The sequence below is a fragment of the Muntiacus reevesi genome, chromosome 15, assembly GCF_963930625.1.
Source record: "Muntiacus reevesi chromosome 15, mMunRee1.1, whole genome shotgun sequence".
NCBI classification, from domain to species: Eukaryota; Metazoa; Chordata; class Mammalia; order Artiodactyla; family Cervidae; genus Muntiacus; species Muntiacus reevesi.
In genome coordinates this window covers 52,238,989-52,253,503 of record NC_089263.1, presented here as the reverse complement: position 1 = coordinate 52,253,503, position 14,515 = coordinate 52,238,989, and the positions used below count along the sequence as shown (strand labels likewise).

At 50.1% G+C, this 14,515-nt stretch overlaps 1 protein-coding gene across 3 annotated transcripts in view; it reads left to right on the top strand.

Moving 5' to 3' along the window:
- The window catches only part of FRMD5 (FERM domain containing 5), a 317,309-nt gene that overhangs the window by 282,752 nt on the left and 20,042 nt on the right, over positions 1–14,515 (top strand). For all 3 annotated transcript variants that reach the window (XM_065906252.1, XM_065906251.1, XM_065906250.1), the window contains exons 5-7: positions 5,534–5,631; positions 7,833–7,956; positions 10,684–10,771. In XM_065906252.1, the coding sequence (XP_065762324.1) occupies positions 5,534–5,631; positions 7,833–7,956; positions 10,684–10,771 (310 nt within the window). The remainder of the gene's footprint in view (positions 1–5,533; positions 5,632–7,832; positions 7,957–10,683; positions 10,772–14,515) is intronic.

Below are 14,515 nucleotides of genomic sequence, written 5' to 3'. Positions count from 1 at the left end.
TTTAGGCTTTGGGGCCATATGGTCCCTGTCACAACTACTCTGTTCTGCCATTGTCATGCAAAACCAGCCGTAGACAACACATCCATGAATGAGCATGGCTGTGTTCCAGTCAAATGTTGTTTCATCTCACTGGGGACCCTGGTCGCAGGCTTAGTTTGCCAGTCCTGGGCAAAGGAATCAAGAAGACCTGAGTTCAAATCCCAGATCGTTCTTTAGCTGGATATGGGACAAAGCAAGCAGCGCTGCCTCTGATCATTCCCTCTCCTCGTGTAGGAGACAGGGATTACAAACAGTAACCACCTCATCGAGTTGCTGTGAGGATTAAATGAAAGAGTGCATGTTAAAGGCACACAGCATATCTAAAAGATGACGGAGGAAAATCTGAGTAAACCACTGGAATGTGAGCTCCATAGAAGGAGGACTCTGTTTCTCTGCTGTATTCCCAGCCGCTGTGCAGTGCCTGGTACAGGCGTGTGCTCCAAACTGGATGGGTGGGTGGGAGGGAGGGAGGGAGGGTGAAGAGGCATAGGATGTATAAGCTCTCTGAAAGTGAAAGTGAAGTCACTCAGTCGTGTCCGACTCTTTGTGACCCCACGGACTGTAGCCCGCCAGGCTCCTCTGTCCATGGGATTTTCCGGGCAAGAATACTGGAGTGGGTTGCCATTTTCTTCTCCAGGGGATCTTCCCAAGCCAGGGAGCAAACCCAAGTCCCCACATTGCAGGCAGACGCCTTACGGTCTGAGCCACCACGGAAGTCACAGGCTCTCTAGAAGAATGTTAAAGGTAATGAAACATGAATCTCTAATTCCAAGGAGCCCACAGTCTAGTATTGGGGAGGAAGACATACTAAACTTGATCACAGTCAGGGAAAAGGAGGGCAGAAAATTGAGGAAGCCAGGGACAGAGAGGAAGACAGGGCCAAAGGGTCTTCTGGAAGAAATGCTTCAGAGGCCACCAGTGCTTTCTAGAGTTCAGACCCTCTAATTGTGGGAATATCTCTGGATTCATCCCTACCCTCTGATGTCAGAAATCACAATGCCAATGCTAGTACCTCGGACGTACGTGTTCCAGAAACGCTTGAGTTTTCCTCTGTCATCTTTTAGGCTCTCGCACAATCTGCCTTTCCATGGTCCTCCATCCATTTAGGACAGCCTGGCATCTAAACAAAATTGGAGGTGAGGTAAAGCCTCTTTGAAGCAAAAAGGAGAGAGGCAGAATTCAACCAAAAACATGTGCTAAAGAGCAAGCCTTTTTGTCTTAAACCTGGTCTAAAGCTGATTGATCTTTTTTTTCCAGTGAGAATTTCTCTCTGATGACAAGGATTTCCCCTGACTTCATTTAGGACCTTTCTCTCCCTAACCATAGCTCACTGAATTAACCACAGGGGTAGAAAAAGTATCAGGTAGAAAAAGCTTCTGTTTCCTCAGCTCTGAAATGTGGGAATTAGGCTCTGTGACTCCTCTGAGGTTCCGAGCCTGGGTACCCAGCCTGCCTGCTCGTCATGAACAGCTGCTCTGGGCAGCCCAGCAGGCTGACCCCTCGCCTGGCAGCATAGCAGCCCTGAGGACAGAGCCCCCGGCAACGAGACAGTCTTCCTTAGGTCTTTGTGTGGCGGGGGAGAACATGTCATGGCATCTTGGGGATAGGCATAAGGATGCTATGAGTCATGTGAGATGGATTTTCATGACCGACCACACTGGGTCATTGGTTACCTTCTCAAATGAACAAAACACCAAGCTTGATGGAAGCCGCTGGGGCAGAAAAGGAAGGGGGGACCCTGCTGGTAACTCCATTTCGTGGAGCCATCATTTGCTTCTTTCATGAGCTTATCTCTTCCCATCCTCTGAAGACTGCGGTGTGCTTCTTTAGGATGCTGGCATGTCCCTCCCGTCCTGTGATCGCACCGTCACCGGACCGCGTTCCCACGGCCTGCCCCTTGACCCCCTGTAGCTGTTCTGCCTCCAGAAGGCTGAAGGAAGCCCGCCCTGCAGTGGAAAGCCTCATTTCCTCTCCGGCTCACCCGAGGCCCCTGTCTTGCACCGATTGTGGTTCTCGCTGTGCGGAGGGGTGTATCCCCCTTAGGGAGCAAATCAGAAGCTCTGGAGAAGCCTTTTCAAACCCAGACTCACGTGCTCCCCACCCTGGGGGATGTTCTCCTCACCACCACATTGAGGATCGTTGCCCAGGGCCTCTGAAACCTCTCCTTCAGTCCAGGATGTGCTGTCCCTGAATGTTGGACCCAGACAAGCAGAGGGGTGTGGGCGAAGTAATGTGTGAACTCAGGTCCAGGAAGTGATCCACGAGCAGGAGGCAAAGGCTTGCTGCCACGTCCTCCCAAAGCCTGTGGCAGGTGGGGGCTGGAGGGGCGAGAGGAAGAGAAGGCCCAGCCCCTCCCTTCCACGCATCTTGTGACATTCCACCATGGGAAGCAGAGTGTAGACAAACTGGATTTGGTGGTGGTGGTTGTTCACTTGCTCACTCGTGTCTGACTCTTTGCGACCCCATGGACTGCAGCACGCCAGCCTTCCTGGTCCTTCAGTATCTCCCGGAGTTTGCTCAAACTCATGTCCATTGAGTCGGTGATGCCATCCAACCATCTCATCTTCCATCGCCCCGTTCTCCTCCTACCCTCAATCTTTCCCAGCATCAAGGTCTTTTCCAGTGAGTCAGCTCTTTACATCAGGTGGCGAAAGTATTGGAGCTTCAGCATCACTCTTTCCAATGAATATTCAGGGTTGATTTGCTAGATTCAGTTTAAAAAATTACTATTTACTGCATGACGTAATTTTCCTTCAGTTTTCCTTGGCAAATACTGGGTCGGTCGGGGATATGGTCGGTGGGAAGAGAAGGGGAATTCTTATTAACTTCCACACTACAGTAGTCACCTTCCCTTTGGTTTGAGGAGGGTGGTCCATCCGAATGTGGTTAGAAGGATGCTTTTGAATTTCCTAGGGACAGTGCTTCATAGATTTTAATCTATGTCCAGATCACCTGGGGATCTTGTTAAACTGATTCATTAGGTCTCACATGTACTTGATTTTCCATTTCCAACAAGCTCCCAACTACTGTTGATACCTCTGTAAGATGGGCTACACTTTGAGTAGCAGGGCTTGGAAGAGAATGAAGATTACTCCATTTCTATTTAATTACTTGAATCACCAAGCCCCAGGCTCTGAGTCACCTGCTGGTGACCCCCCTCACCCTAGAAGTTGTGGTCTGCTTTCTTTTGAGCATTCTCACATGATCCAGGGGGCATGGAATCCTCTGTGTTATTCTTCAGCCTGAAAACAGAAGCATGGAAACTTCAAGTTGTCCAGGAAGAGCCTAATTTCTTTTTGGTTCAAGCTAATGAAATTTAAGGGAATTTTACTATATTCCCAGGGCTTCCCTTGTGGCTCAGCTGGTCCCTGGGTTGGAAAGATCCCCTGGAGAAGGGAAGGGCTACCTACTCCAGTATTCTGACCTGGAGAATTTCATGGACTAGATAGTCCATGGGGTCGCAAAGGGTCAGACACAACTGAGTGACTTTCACTTTTCACTATATTCCCATTACTCCTGTAGGGATGCTGTAGTTATCCATGACTGTTTAACAAAATGCCACAAAACTTAGCTTAAAATCACAAGTATTTCTCGTCTCTGAGTATCTGTGGGTCAGGAATTCAGGGGCATTTTAGCTAGGGGGCTCCGGCTCAGGGTCTGTCTTGGGGTTGAAGCCAAGAGGTGGGCCGGGCCTGTGGTCATCTGAAGTCTTGACTGATGCACTTCCACCATGGTGTACGCACATGGCCGTTGGCAGAAAGCTTCAGTTCACTTCTAGCTGTTGGCAGAAGGGCTCAGTTCCTCACCACATGGACCTTTCGGCAGGACTGCGTAAGTGTCCTCGAGCAGAATGAGTGATCCAAGAGAAAGAATGAGGAGGAAGCTGTAGGGATGTTACGACCTGGTCTCAGATGTCAGACATTATCACTTCTGCTTTATTCTGCTTGTTTGAAGCAAGCCACTGAGTCCAACCCACACTCAGATGGAGCAAATTAATACTCCACTCTGGAAATGTGGAGTATCAGGGAATTTCTGGACTTTATTTTGTTTTTTGCCTCACCGCATGGCTTGTTGGATCTTAGTTCCCCAACCAGGGATTGAACCCACACCCTTAGCAGTAAAAGCATGGAGTCCTAACCACTGGACCACCGGGGACTTCCCTGTGGACATGTTTTAAGCCACCACAGATGCCCCCTGGCCAAAGAACTGCTGTGGTGGGTGACTCACTTAAGGGCTTGATACCCCTGGCTTCTGCTCTTCTCAGGGGATCTGTGACGTAATGAACATCAGAGACTCCACTCCTCGCAAAGATCTTTCAGAATGGAGTGTCAACAATTGCGTGGTCACAGGGTCCACCCAACCACTTGTGAGACTACAAACCAGCCATGGCATAGTGCCGAGAGGGAGGGATAACGTGGCGATGAAGAGCCGACCTCGGTCTTGAACCTGAATCCTGGCTCTGCCACCTTCCAGTTATGTGCCCATGAGAAAATCACTGAAGCCTCAGTTTACCTTGTAAAAAGGGGACAATAACAGTATCTGTTCTCAGAGTGGTATGTGCAAATTAGCTGAGAGGCTGCCGTAAAGTGTATAATCCCTGGACTGGCAGATGGTAAGTGCTCAATACACGTCAGCCACCATGCATGGTTCTTGAGAGTCGGCCTGCTTCCACCTGACGTGAGAGCTCCCTGTGGTTGAAGAAATACTAGCCACAGGTTTCTGTCCATCCCTCACCAGTGCCTCTTCCCACAACTTATTCAGATTCTGAGAGATCTGGTCGACCTCTGCCAATAACGAGGGCTGTTGCACACAAGGGCAGGTCCACTGGCACGCAGAGGCAGATCCCTCCCGTGGGCCAATTCCTTCACCACACTTCTGCTTCTTTATTGGTTACTTCCTTCCCTGTCTACCTACCTGCACTGGGTCTTAGTTGCAGCACACAGGATCTTCAATAATCGTTCGTTATGGCATACGGGATCTTCAGTTGCGGCACATGGGATCTAGTGCCCGACCAGGGATCGAACCCGGGCCTCCTACATGAGGAGCGCCAAGACTTAGCCACTGAATCACCAGGAAGTCCCCTGCTTCCCAGGAGATGTCAGCGAGGGTCCAAGGTAGAGAGATGCTCCGTCAGCCCCTCTCTCATGACGCAGGTTGCTTTGTCGGCGCTGAGTGGCTGGGGTTGGCTCCTTCCAGAGCCCAATACTGGGTACAGTGCTTTTAACCAGGAAAGACCATTTCTGTTTTGAGCTGCAGAAGGAAACTGACAGGTCATTTGGAATTGAACTTCAAAATCAGTTCAGGGCAGAGTGCTTGCAAGAGTCTAGTCCTCAGGGATATGAAAAATGTATTTGTTCTGGGGCATGTTTTGAGATTTTTGTTTTAAGGTAGTAAAAGTGTCCTGACAGAGATTTTGATAGGCTGATATTACATATTTATGTCTTTAAAGCAATCAAAGAAATCCTTTATAGTTCATTCTCTGTTTTCTCTCCAGGTATTTAGTCTTCCTGCAGATCAAAAGGGATCTCTACCACGGCCGCCTCCTCTGTAAAACATCAGATGCCGCCTTGTTAGCAGCGTATATCCTTCAAGGTAATGACTTTTGACGGGATAAATTTGCTTTTCATGCTAAGTACTGATTACATTATTTCAGTTACCACAGATGACTACCTCTTGGATATAAACAGCATCTAACTTGAAACAGAGTCCAAGTTAAAGGACTTGGCCTGGACTCCCTTGATCCAAAAAGCTCTGACCACTCAGCCTCAAGTTGTCTGTACCTCAAGTCTTTCTGGCAGCCCCTTCAAGCCATTCAGACTCTGTTTGGGGGCGAGGGCATGTTTCCCTGAACCCTTGGTTGATAAAGTTACTAAGTCTCTGGAGAGTCATCCAAATCTGTTTGTTTTGTTTTTTTTTTCCTGTCCTTCTGTGCAAATCTCAAAGCTGTGAAGCGTCTTGGGATTCTGGTGTCCGTTTCAGAGACTTCTCCCTTCAGAGTGCTCAAAGTTGAAAATGTTTCCAAGTTACAAACCCATTTTCTACACACAAATAGGAGTTGGAGCTGTACCCAACCAATACCCAGACTGGCTTTTTTTTTTTTTTTTTTTTTTTTTGCAAAATAGAGGGAAAGGTGTGCACTCTTCATACATCATTCCTTCTCCTTTCATGAGATGCAGGAGATTCCTAAGTGCCACTTCCTGGACTTCTCTTAGTCCTTCAGCCTGAAACTGTCACTGGGTTATTTTGGATCATAGCGCTAAAATCGTGGAGTTTCTACCAAAGAAACTGAACTCATAATCGGAAATCTGTGAACTCCAGGAAGCTACTTTGTGAATAGAACCTAAAAAAAAAAAAAAAAATGCTTGCCAATAAGAAACTAAAGTTCTTCCGGCAAGAAAAATGTCACAGCTGCGTTATGAATGTAAAAGTCATTCTGTTGCAACTTTGACTTCTGAGTCTCCTGTTTTAAAAATCTACCTAAGTAGGAAGTCTGGAAGGTGCTTGCCAACTTTAAGGTACCCAAAGAGATCCCTTTCTTTTTAAAGGAAAACCTGGTCCCATCTAAGTGAAATTGTAAACTCTAGTCTTTTCTTTAATTTTACCCTGACAGCCATATTGAAATTTTTTTGTGTGTTTTAAAGAAGTCACTGATATCCAACATTGATGCTTCCCACTGGGAGCTTTCTAAGTAAAATTATAATAAATGACCTCATGACTCAAGGTCATTTCAGACATTAAGCCCCAGGAAACGTTTAGTCTCTTGCTAAATGATAGAAATTCCCAAGTAATTTGGAAGATGCTATCAGGAGACTAGTGCCACAGAACAAGACTCAGTTGTGAAAAAAGGGCACATATTTTTCCTTAATATTTACTCCTCACTCAAGACTTCTCCTTCACTGGCTGTGGTTCTCACTAGGGAAGGAGAACAGACAACCACACAGCGGCCGAACTGCTCAACATCCTTCCTCCTAACGTACACACAGCGTTCCCTGTGGAATGCTCCATGTGGAGGAGGCTGGGTTCTGACCTGGAGATATACTGTGAGCAGAGTTCACAGATCTGAGGTCTCAGCAGTTGGGGGATGGACTCTAAATTTTCAGGAGCAGGAAGCCCCGCTCCCCCACAGGGAACTGAGGAGTCAGCCTGGGGACCCGATGCTCCTGAACCCCGTGGCACTCTCCATCACAGCCAATCTTCCACTCTGCAGGCTTCTCCAAGGGGCCTGCACCTGGTCAGCCCTCAGTGAACAGTTACTTAGAGGTATTCACTTGATCTGATTTGGACGAGAGTTGAGTTCTGAGTCAACTTGGGTCATGACTCCGTTGGGTCATGCCTCAGTCATCATTTGGCCGTGTCCCTGCTAAAATCCTCAAAACGAGATTTAGACTTCAGATGTGGCCGAGGCCCAGAAGGTTCTGATCTCCTGATCCGGCTCACAGTTTCCTTCGCTGCCACAGAGAGCTTCGCTCGTGGCTGAGTGGATGTGGGCGTGGTGCAGGGGTCTGCTGTTTCCCAGCAGTGCTACACGTGGTGGCCTCAGAGCACAGGCTCAGCTCCACTCTCTCCATGTGGCCCTGAAACCAAACACAGTCCATGTGCACGTGAGGGAAAACGAAACTGGGCCTGCTCCCGAGGACCTGCCCTCTGCCCCCCCACAGTCGTGCTCAGGATCCCTGTTCTCGGCAAATCTGGTGCAGACTCTGGCTTTCGCTGTGCGTGTTAGCCTCCTGTTGTGTTGCCAGTGACGATTTACCTGTCTCCACAATTGTCTTCCTCTGCTTTCCTTTTGCAAGCGGAGATTGGGGATTATGACCCAGGAAAACACCCCGAAGGCTACAGCTCCAAGTTCCAGTTTTTCCCTAAACATTCAGAGAAGCTGGAAAGGAAGATCGCTGAGATTCACAAGACAGAGCTCAGGTGCGTGTCCCTCGGCTCAGAACAGGCCACCGTCTCCCCCACAGCCCATGCACGCAGCGCCGGCTCCGGTAGGCCCAGCCCTCCTCACTCCAGGATGTAACGGTGTTCCGTTCTCGGTGATCCACTGACAGTACAACCTTAAGGCCCCCTCTCTAAGAACAGTGGTGCAGGCTGAGGCTTAAAGGCAAGAGAGATGCTATACTGTAAGGAAAACGGAGAAGGATTTGCCTCTGAAAGGTATTTGCTTCACTAAGATAAATGAAGATACTGGGGCGGGGCAGAGGGGGCCCGTAGGGGTGTGTGAAGCAGAAGCATGAACCGGGGGGAAGGAAAACATAAAAGAAATAGCAAAAGAGAACAGAGAGAAGAGAGGAGGGGTTAAGAAAATGGGCCCACCTCCACCCCCGGTCTGTGACTCTGGGTCAGCGGGTAGGACCGAGCTGGGCCAGATGCTCTGGTTGCCCAGAGATTCCCAGTTCGGGGGGTGTGACTTTAACGCTGCCTCCCTCAACCCCACACCGCTGTACCCAGGGAAGGAGGGGAGAAGCAGCTAGAAGCAGGGGGTAAGTGTCCTCCTCAGGTTGCCCTAGCTCACCCAGAATATGCCCAAGTCCATAAAATAGTATTAATGCATCCTTTCATCCATATGAAATAAGGTTTTCTACAAAGGTTGATTTTTATCTAAAAATAAAAAAGCAACAAAAGGGTGTTTAGGCTCTCCTTTGTATGGCATGCTGGAGTTGATGCTCCAAACTGGTTAACTATGAAGAAAAAATTTACATTCAACACAGCATATTAATATAGTACAATTTTTAAAAATCTTCTAACATATTTTTGTAGCTACATTTCTGGGGAAGAACAGTGCCCAACAGGAGGGGGAAAATATTCCTAAAGATAATATTAATATTATCATTAATTAATATTAAGCTTAAGCTAGTTGCTAACTGATGCCCCCCCCCAAAAAAACCCAAAAATATCCTTCACCTGCACTCAAAGATTTTACTTAGAAATATGTCCCCAAAGCCTCCTTATCCTTATAAACAGACCGCCTGCCCGCTGTGTATGGCCGGGTTGGACCCCACCCTGCCTAGAGGAATGGAGACCCCCATAGAGGTGGAATCCCAGCCCCTCCCGCGGCTCCTCCGATCAGTCTTAGCGAATAGCGGCCCCTTGTGGTAAACGTCAGAATAGACATAGATGATGACGGCTGATAGCTCATTCAAAGGAGAGATCGGGGTTTGCTGGAACTGCCCGGAGGCGCTGCCAGGAAGGTTTTAGGAGAAGTCAGAGCACTGGGGACAGTCCTCCAGAAACCTAACAGAAGTCAGGGTGACCCCCCCCGAAATGATGCCCATCTGGAGGGCCCCAGAGGGTTGGGCCGACTCCAGGGGTGAATGGAGCCCACGGAGCCCTGCAGCCTCCAGACTGGGAGCAGAGCCTCCCTGGAAGGGGTGTGGGTGCTCAGTGGCCTCGGGGGCCTGGCTTTCTGCCTGCTGCGCCAGCGTTTTCCCAACACGTTCCCCGTGTCCCTGGTGCGCTGGTGGAGGTTCGTGTCTGCGGTCCACAGAGCCCTCACTGCTCACACAGGCTCAGCCTCATCTTCATCACGTAAAACTGGTGTTTCCTCCCTCCGGCTCTGAGATCCTTGAGGGCCCAGGCTGTGCATTATATTCTGTGGAATGTTTCACACCTCGCCACCCAAAGGCTGCTGAGGTGTTGATGGATTGCTGCCTCTCCAGAAAGGCAGGAGCGGGAATCCGGGGCTGCTGCTCCTTGGGCGGGCTTGTCCTCCCACCCTGCCATAGGACTTGAGGCAGGTGATGACCGTAGAGAGTTCCAGTCCTGTCCAGCAGCCGTGGGAGTTGTTGACTGCACAAACTGCCCACCCCCTCCTGACCCTGAAGCCCACCCCCCATCAGTGGAAGGACGTCAGCTTGCCAGGGCGCTGAGCGCTGAGAGCCCGTGTGACCCGGCCTGCCCGGTCCTGTGCGGAGCCCGTCCGCGCCCCTGCTGAGGAGACAGCAGGAGGGGGACGATGCTCAAGGCTGCTGCTTCAGAGGGCTTGGTGCCAGCACTGGTTTCTTCCTTTTTCTGCTTGTTTCCTCTTCATAGTCCTCAGCCTGTGGGCAGGCAGAGCTATGGTGGAGTCTGGGGAGCTCGGCAGCGTCTCTCACTGCATCTCTTTTCCTTCCAGTCCCGTGTTCCCTTCTGGTAAAGGAAGACGGTTAGGCAACAAGATACACAGGTCCTGTCTTAGTATCTCAGTCTAGATCAGACGGCCTGCAGGCAGCCTACAGGTGTAGTTTTTTCTGCCCCCATCATACTTAAAACTGGGAAATGCCACATCAAAATCAGTATGCCTGAATTCTCTTTAAAAATCACACCTAGCAATGCTGGACCCTGCTTTCCAACACTACCATCTTGGAGCTGGAGAGCAGCTTCCCTCATTAGATGGGGCGGCATTCCCAGTTTGCCACCGTCCCACCACTCCCTATGGTGTTACACTCAGCCCATGTCATTCATCACACAGCCTGCCTCACTCTGAAAACATCTGAGGGTTTGACCCTAGAGTACGGTCTGTGAAGTTGGTCCTAGGACAGAGCAGGGAGCACACCCCGTGGAAAAAAATAAGAGCGTGAGAGACCCTGGGCACTTCTTAATTGAGTTCATCTCAGGGGAACCTATAGGAGCAGGAAATCCTGAATCGCTTCATTTTCTTTATTCCAGTGGTCAAACACCAGCAACTTCAGAGCTGAACTTTTTAAGGAAAGCGCAGACATTGGAGACGTACGGAGTGGACCCCCACCCGTGTAAGGTAAGGCACCCCGGTGGCTGGAGACTGCACTGATCTTGCCCCCTGCCCACCAGAGGATGACAGGCAGGGAGGGACCTCATGCCTGCATGCCCCCCACCCCGACCCTTCAATATTGGGATGATTGGCTTCATTAGTGACAGAGGCCAGAGAAAACATCTCATGGTGAAAACTCCTCTGGATTGAATGCTGCAGAATCTTGTGCCACATCAGAGCTGAAGCATACAAGCCCAGTCCATCTAGATAACAAATCCGAAACCAAGGGCCCGCCTTTGGCAGCCGTGGGTAATTTGGTGGAACCAAGGAGAAGCGGAATGTGGGAGCCCCCCCACCCTCAGGGAATGATCGGAGGCAGCTCAGCGCACGGCCCACCCTTCCCTGACCCGTAATCTAGTTTCTGTCCAGGAGTGGGTTTTATTGACTGTAGAGCTGCAGTGGAGTCGCACTTAATTCCATTATGCGTCTGTGAGGGCGGGACAGGGACCAGCCCGGGAGGCTCTGCCTGGAGAAACCCTCTGTAATTACTCACTGGCACTTGGGAGATGAGCTCAGGCAGCCGTGGACACCGAGGAGAGCGGTGGAGACCATGGCCCTCTCTCCCTGTCTGTCTGTGGCTGGATCTCCGCACGTCATCTCATTCCAGCTCTGATGCTTCTGGTCTCTGCCTTAGTCTTCTGGATCTGTGCCTCTTTCTCTCCACCACAAGAGACACCCCAGTAAAACTGACTCCTAACATTGACCTCTCGTTCCTACAAAGTGAGGGGCAGCGTAGGCTTCCAATGAGAAAGAGCAGAACAGAAACCAAAGAAGCCAGAATTACCTTTCTCGTGCTGGCCCCTTGGTGAGGAGATGCTCTTGCATAGGATTAAATGTCAAAACTTCAGTTAACTTTGAGAACATTCTGGCACTCGGTAACCTGGCCACCCTCCCAGCTCCACAGTTCCTTGTCCACCAGCACAGTCTACTGACAGATAACCCATGTTCTTGAGGGCCAGCACTGTCAGAAAATACATTCATGCTGGTTTATACCAAAAAAAAAAAAAAAGATATGCGTATGTGCAAATAAATTAGCAAAGCTTCCTGAATAATGCCTTCTGCACCACCAGCGTAGTTTAACCTGCATCGATTGCTCAGATACCAAGGGCAGAGGGCTGCAGAGGACCAAAGAGAGCTTTGGGGTCAACCGGCCTTGGTTTTAGTGCTGGCCTCCTCCTTACTGGGGCCTTCAGAGGCTTCTCTGAGCCTCCCTTGCCTTGTCCGTGTGAAAGCCCTCAGCAGATACCCCTGAGTCACTTCAGGACCTTAAGAGACACCGCTGCCTTCTTTTCTCCTCCGCCATCCTGTGCATGGCTGAATTTGTTCCGCGTCTTCTCACAAGACTTTCAGGACTGAGCGATTCCTGGCCAAGAAACAAAAGCAGAATCATCCCGTTTCCCAATGGATTCAAATGAAAACTGGTAATAAAATCAGGTACAACCCCAGGAGAAGATGCTGGAGAAGAACCAAGCTGGGTCTTTCAGGAGCCTCGCACATGAAGCAGCACACATTTAGGCTGCGTCAAGGCCACGTGCATCTTATCATTATCACTTTGAGAGCATCCGTACTGTCTGACCTGCTGGGTGTGTTTTATTGGGAAAATGATTTTTCTCTGTGTCAAGTGTTTCTGCACTAGAACTTTTGGCTTAGTAATAAACACGTGAGACCTTTTGTTGCGGGGGGTGGGGGAGAAAAAATGTAGCTACCTAAAGATGAATATGGTCCACAGAAGATGCCAGGTCACCTCTGCATTTGACCCCACATCTGTTCGGTCCCTTTGAGGAGAGGAGGGTCGCTGGGCAGGGCCGTCACCTGGTGGCATGTGGCCTGGGCGTGACAACTGAGTGGAATGGGTGAAGATTCTCTCCTGTTGTCTCGGGAGATCTGGAAGCTAAGGGGCAGCCCGCTTGGTGTCCAGCCCAAATCCACACACACCCTGGGGCTGTGGGGCTCCTGGCTCAGCCCTGTCTTTGAGCCTGTCCATCTTCGGACACAGAGGTGAAGAGGCTGCAGGAAGGAACCAGCGTTCATACCGGGCACTGCACGAGGCCCAATCCCGTGTATCACATCATTTCAGCCCCACAGCACCAACTCCAAGAAGGAGGGAGGAAGAAGAGGCTTGTGGCACGCCTTTCCAGGCAGGCCCACTGGAATCCTTTCACATTATTTTCTCATTTAATCTTCATGCCAGCACCGGGATGTAGATATTATTCTTCCTGATTTATAGGCAAGAAGATGAAGGTTCCAGCAGATCACAGTGTGCAAGGCCCCGAGTGGCAGAGCAGGAATATGAACTAAGGTCCCTTCCTGTTGTGCATAGGAGCAGAAGTGCCCAGGAAACTTCCTTGAGGAGAAGGTGGGAGCAGTCGTCTCACTGGGCTTCTACTCCCTTGTTCCTGGGCTCCATACTTCTTGCTGGTGCAGGGCCCTGCTGCAGGCCCCACGGCTCATCTCCTTGGGCTCCAGCTCAGGATCTCCTCAGCCCTCCTGGGCAAGGAGAACAGTCTGGAAGCCTTTACTCTTGCCACTAAGTAGAGTCACTTTGGTGATAGGCTACCAAGCACTCGCTTTAATGTTGCTACAAGGGGAGCCGAAGTAAGCTGGAGCGCTCGGTGTAATAAATACTGATGATTTCTATTAACAGAGAGGCAATTACTGGGCCCTGGGAATCTGGGGCACGCAGCCCTAGGGAGGCCAGAAGAAGAAGAATCGTTTCGATAATTAAATGAGAGCAGAACAAGGCTTCGGCTGGGCTCTGTGCTCCTGGACTGATTAAGAAGCTGCTGTTCTTCCTGTCCACGCTGATGGTTTCTTTCTGCCCAGCGTGTCCTTGCCTGGCCCTGGGACGAGGAAGAGGGGATCCTACTAACTCTGGGTGGAACAGCCAGAGGGCTCCAGTAGCTAGCTGTCTTACACTAATACATGAACCCTGAATTCAGAAGCTATCCTGAGCTCTCTGCCTTTCCCAGCTTCTGGCAGAAGCCCCCAACAGACCAAGCCTACAGCTGCTGGAGGAGAAAAATGGAGCAAAGCGCTGACGGCCCAGGCTTGTGCCTGCCCCGCAGCCTGACACCTCTCCAACATCAGGGGACACCATCTTGCTCCTTCCAGGGAGCCTGAGCCTGCTGCTTTGCCCTGGTCTCCAGACTGTGGCCCCCTGCCCTGCCGAGGTTCGTGGACTGGTCAAACCCATCACATGAGCCCCTCCTTATCGTGAGTCTTGAAGGTGCCATTTATTGAGAGCTGGCACATGCCAGGCATGAACACACAGTGTCTCATTTCATCTTTACAACTCTGCTAAGAAGACATTCTTCTTTTTAAGATAAGAACACTGAGCTTTGAGGGACTGACATGTCCAGAGTTACTGGCAAGGACGGTACTGGGACTCGAAGCTTCGATGTCTACATGTGGTGCTCTTCCAGTTGTCGTTCATGATCTTCCACCTGGAGAGATGGCATTTATTTAGGAACAAAGTGGGACTCACAGCCACCTCTGATCAAGAGAGGACAAAAAGGCCTATGAGACTTTTGAAATCATCATAGGAAAATGTAACATAAATTGATGAGGTGGTTTTATGCCTGTTCCGTACAGATCAAGAAAAAAGCTGACTAAAGCAAGATCTTGATGAGATCAACCACACAAATGCAAGCTAGTGCCATTTCCTTGCTCCTAAAGTGGGATCGTTTACTTTCATAACCCAGCTGCATAGGC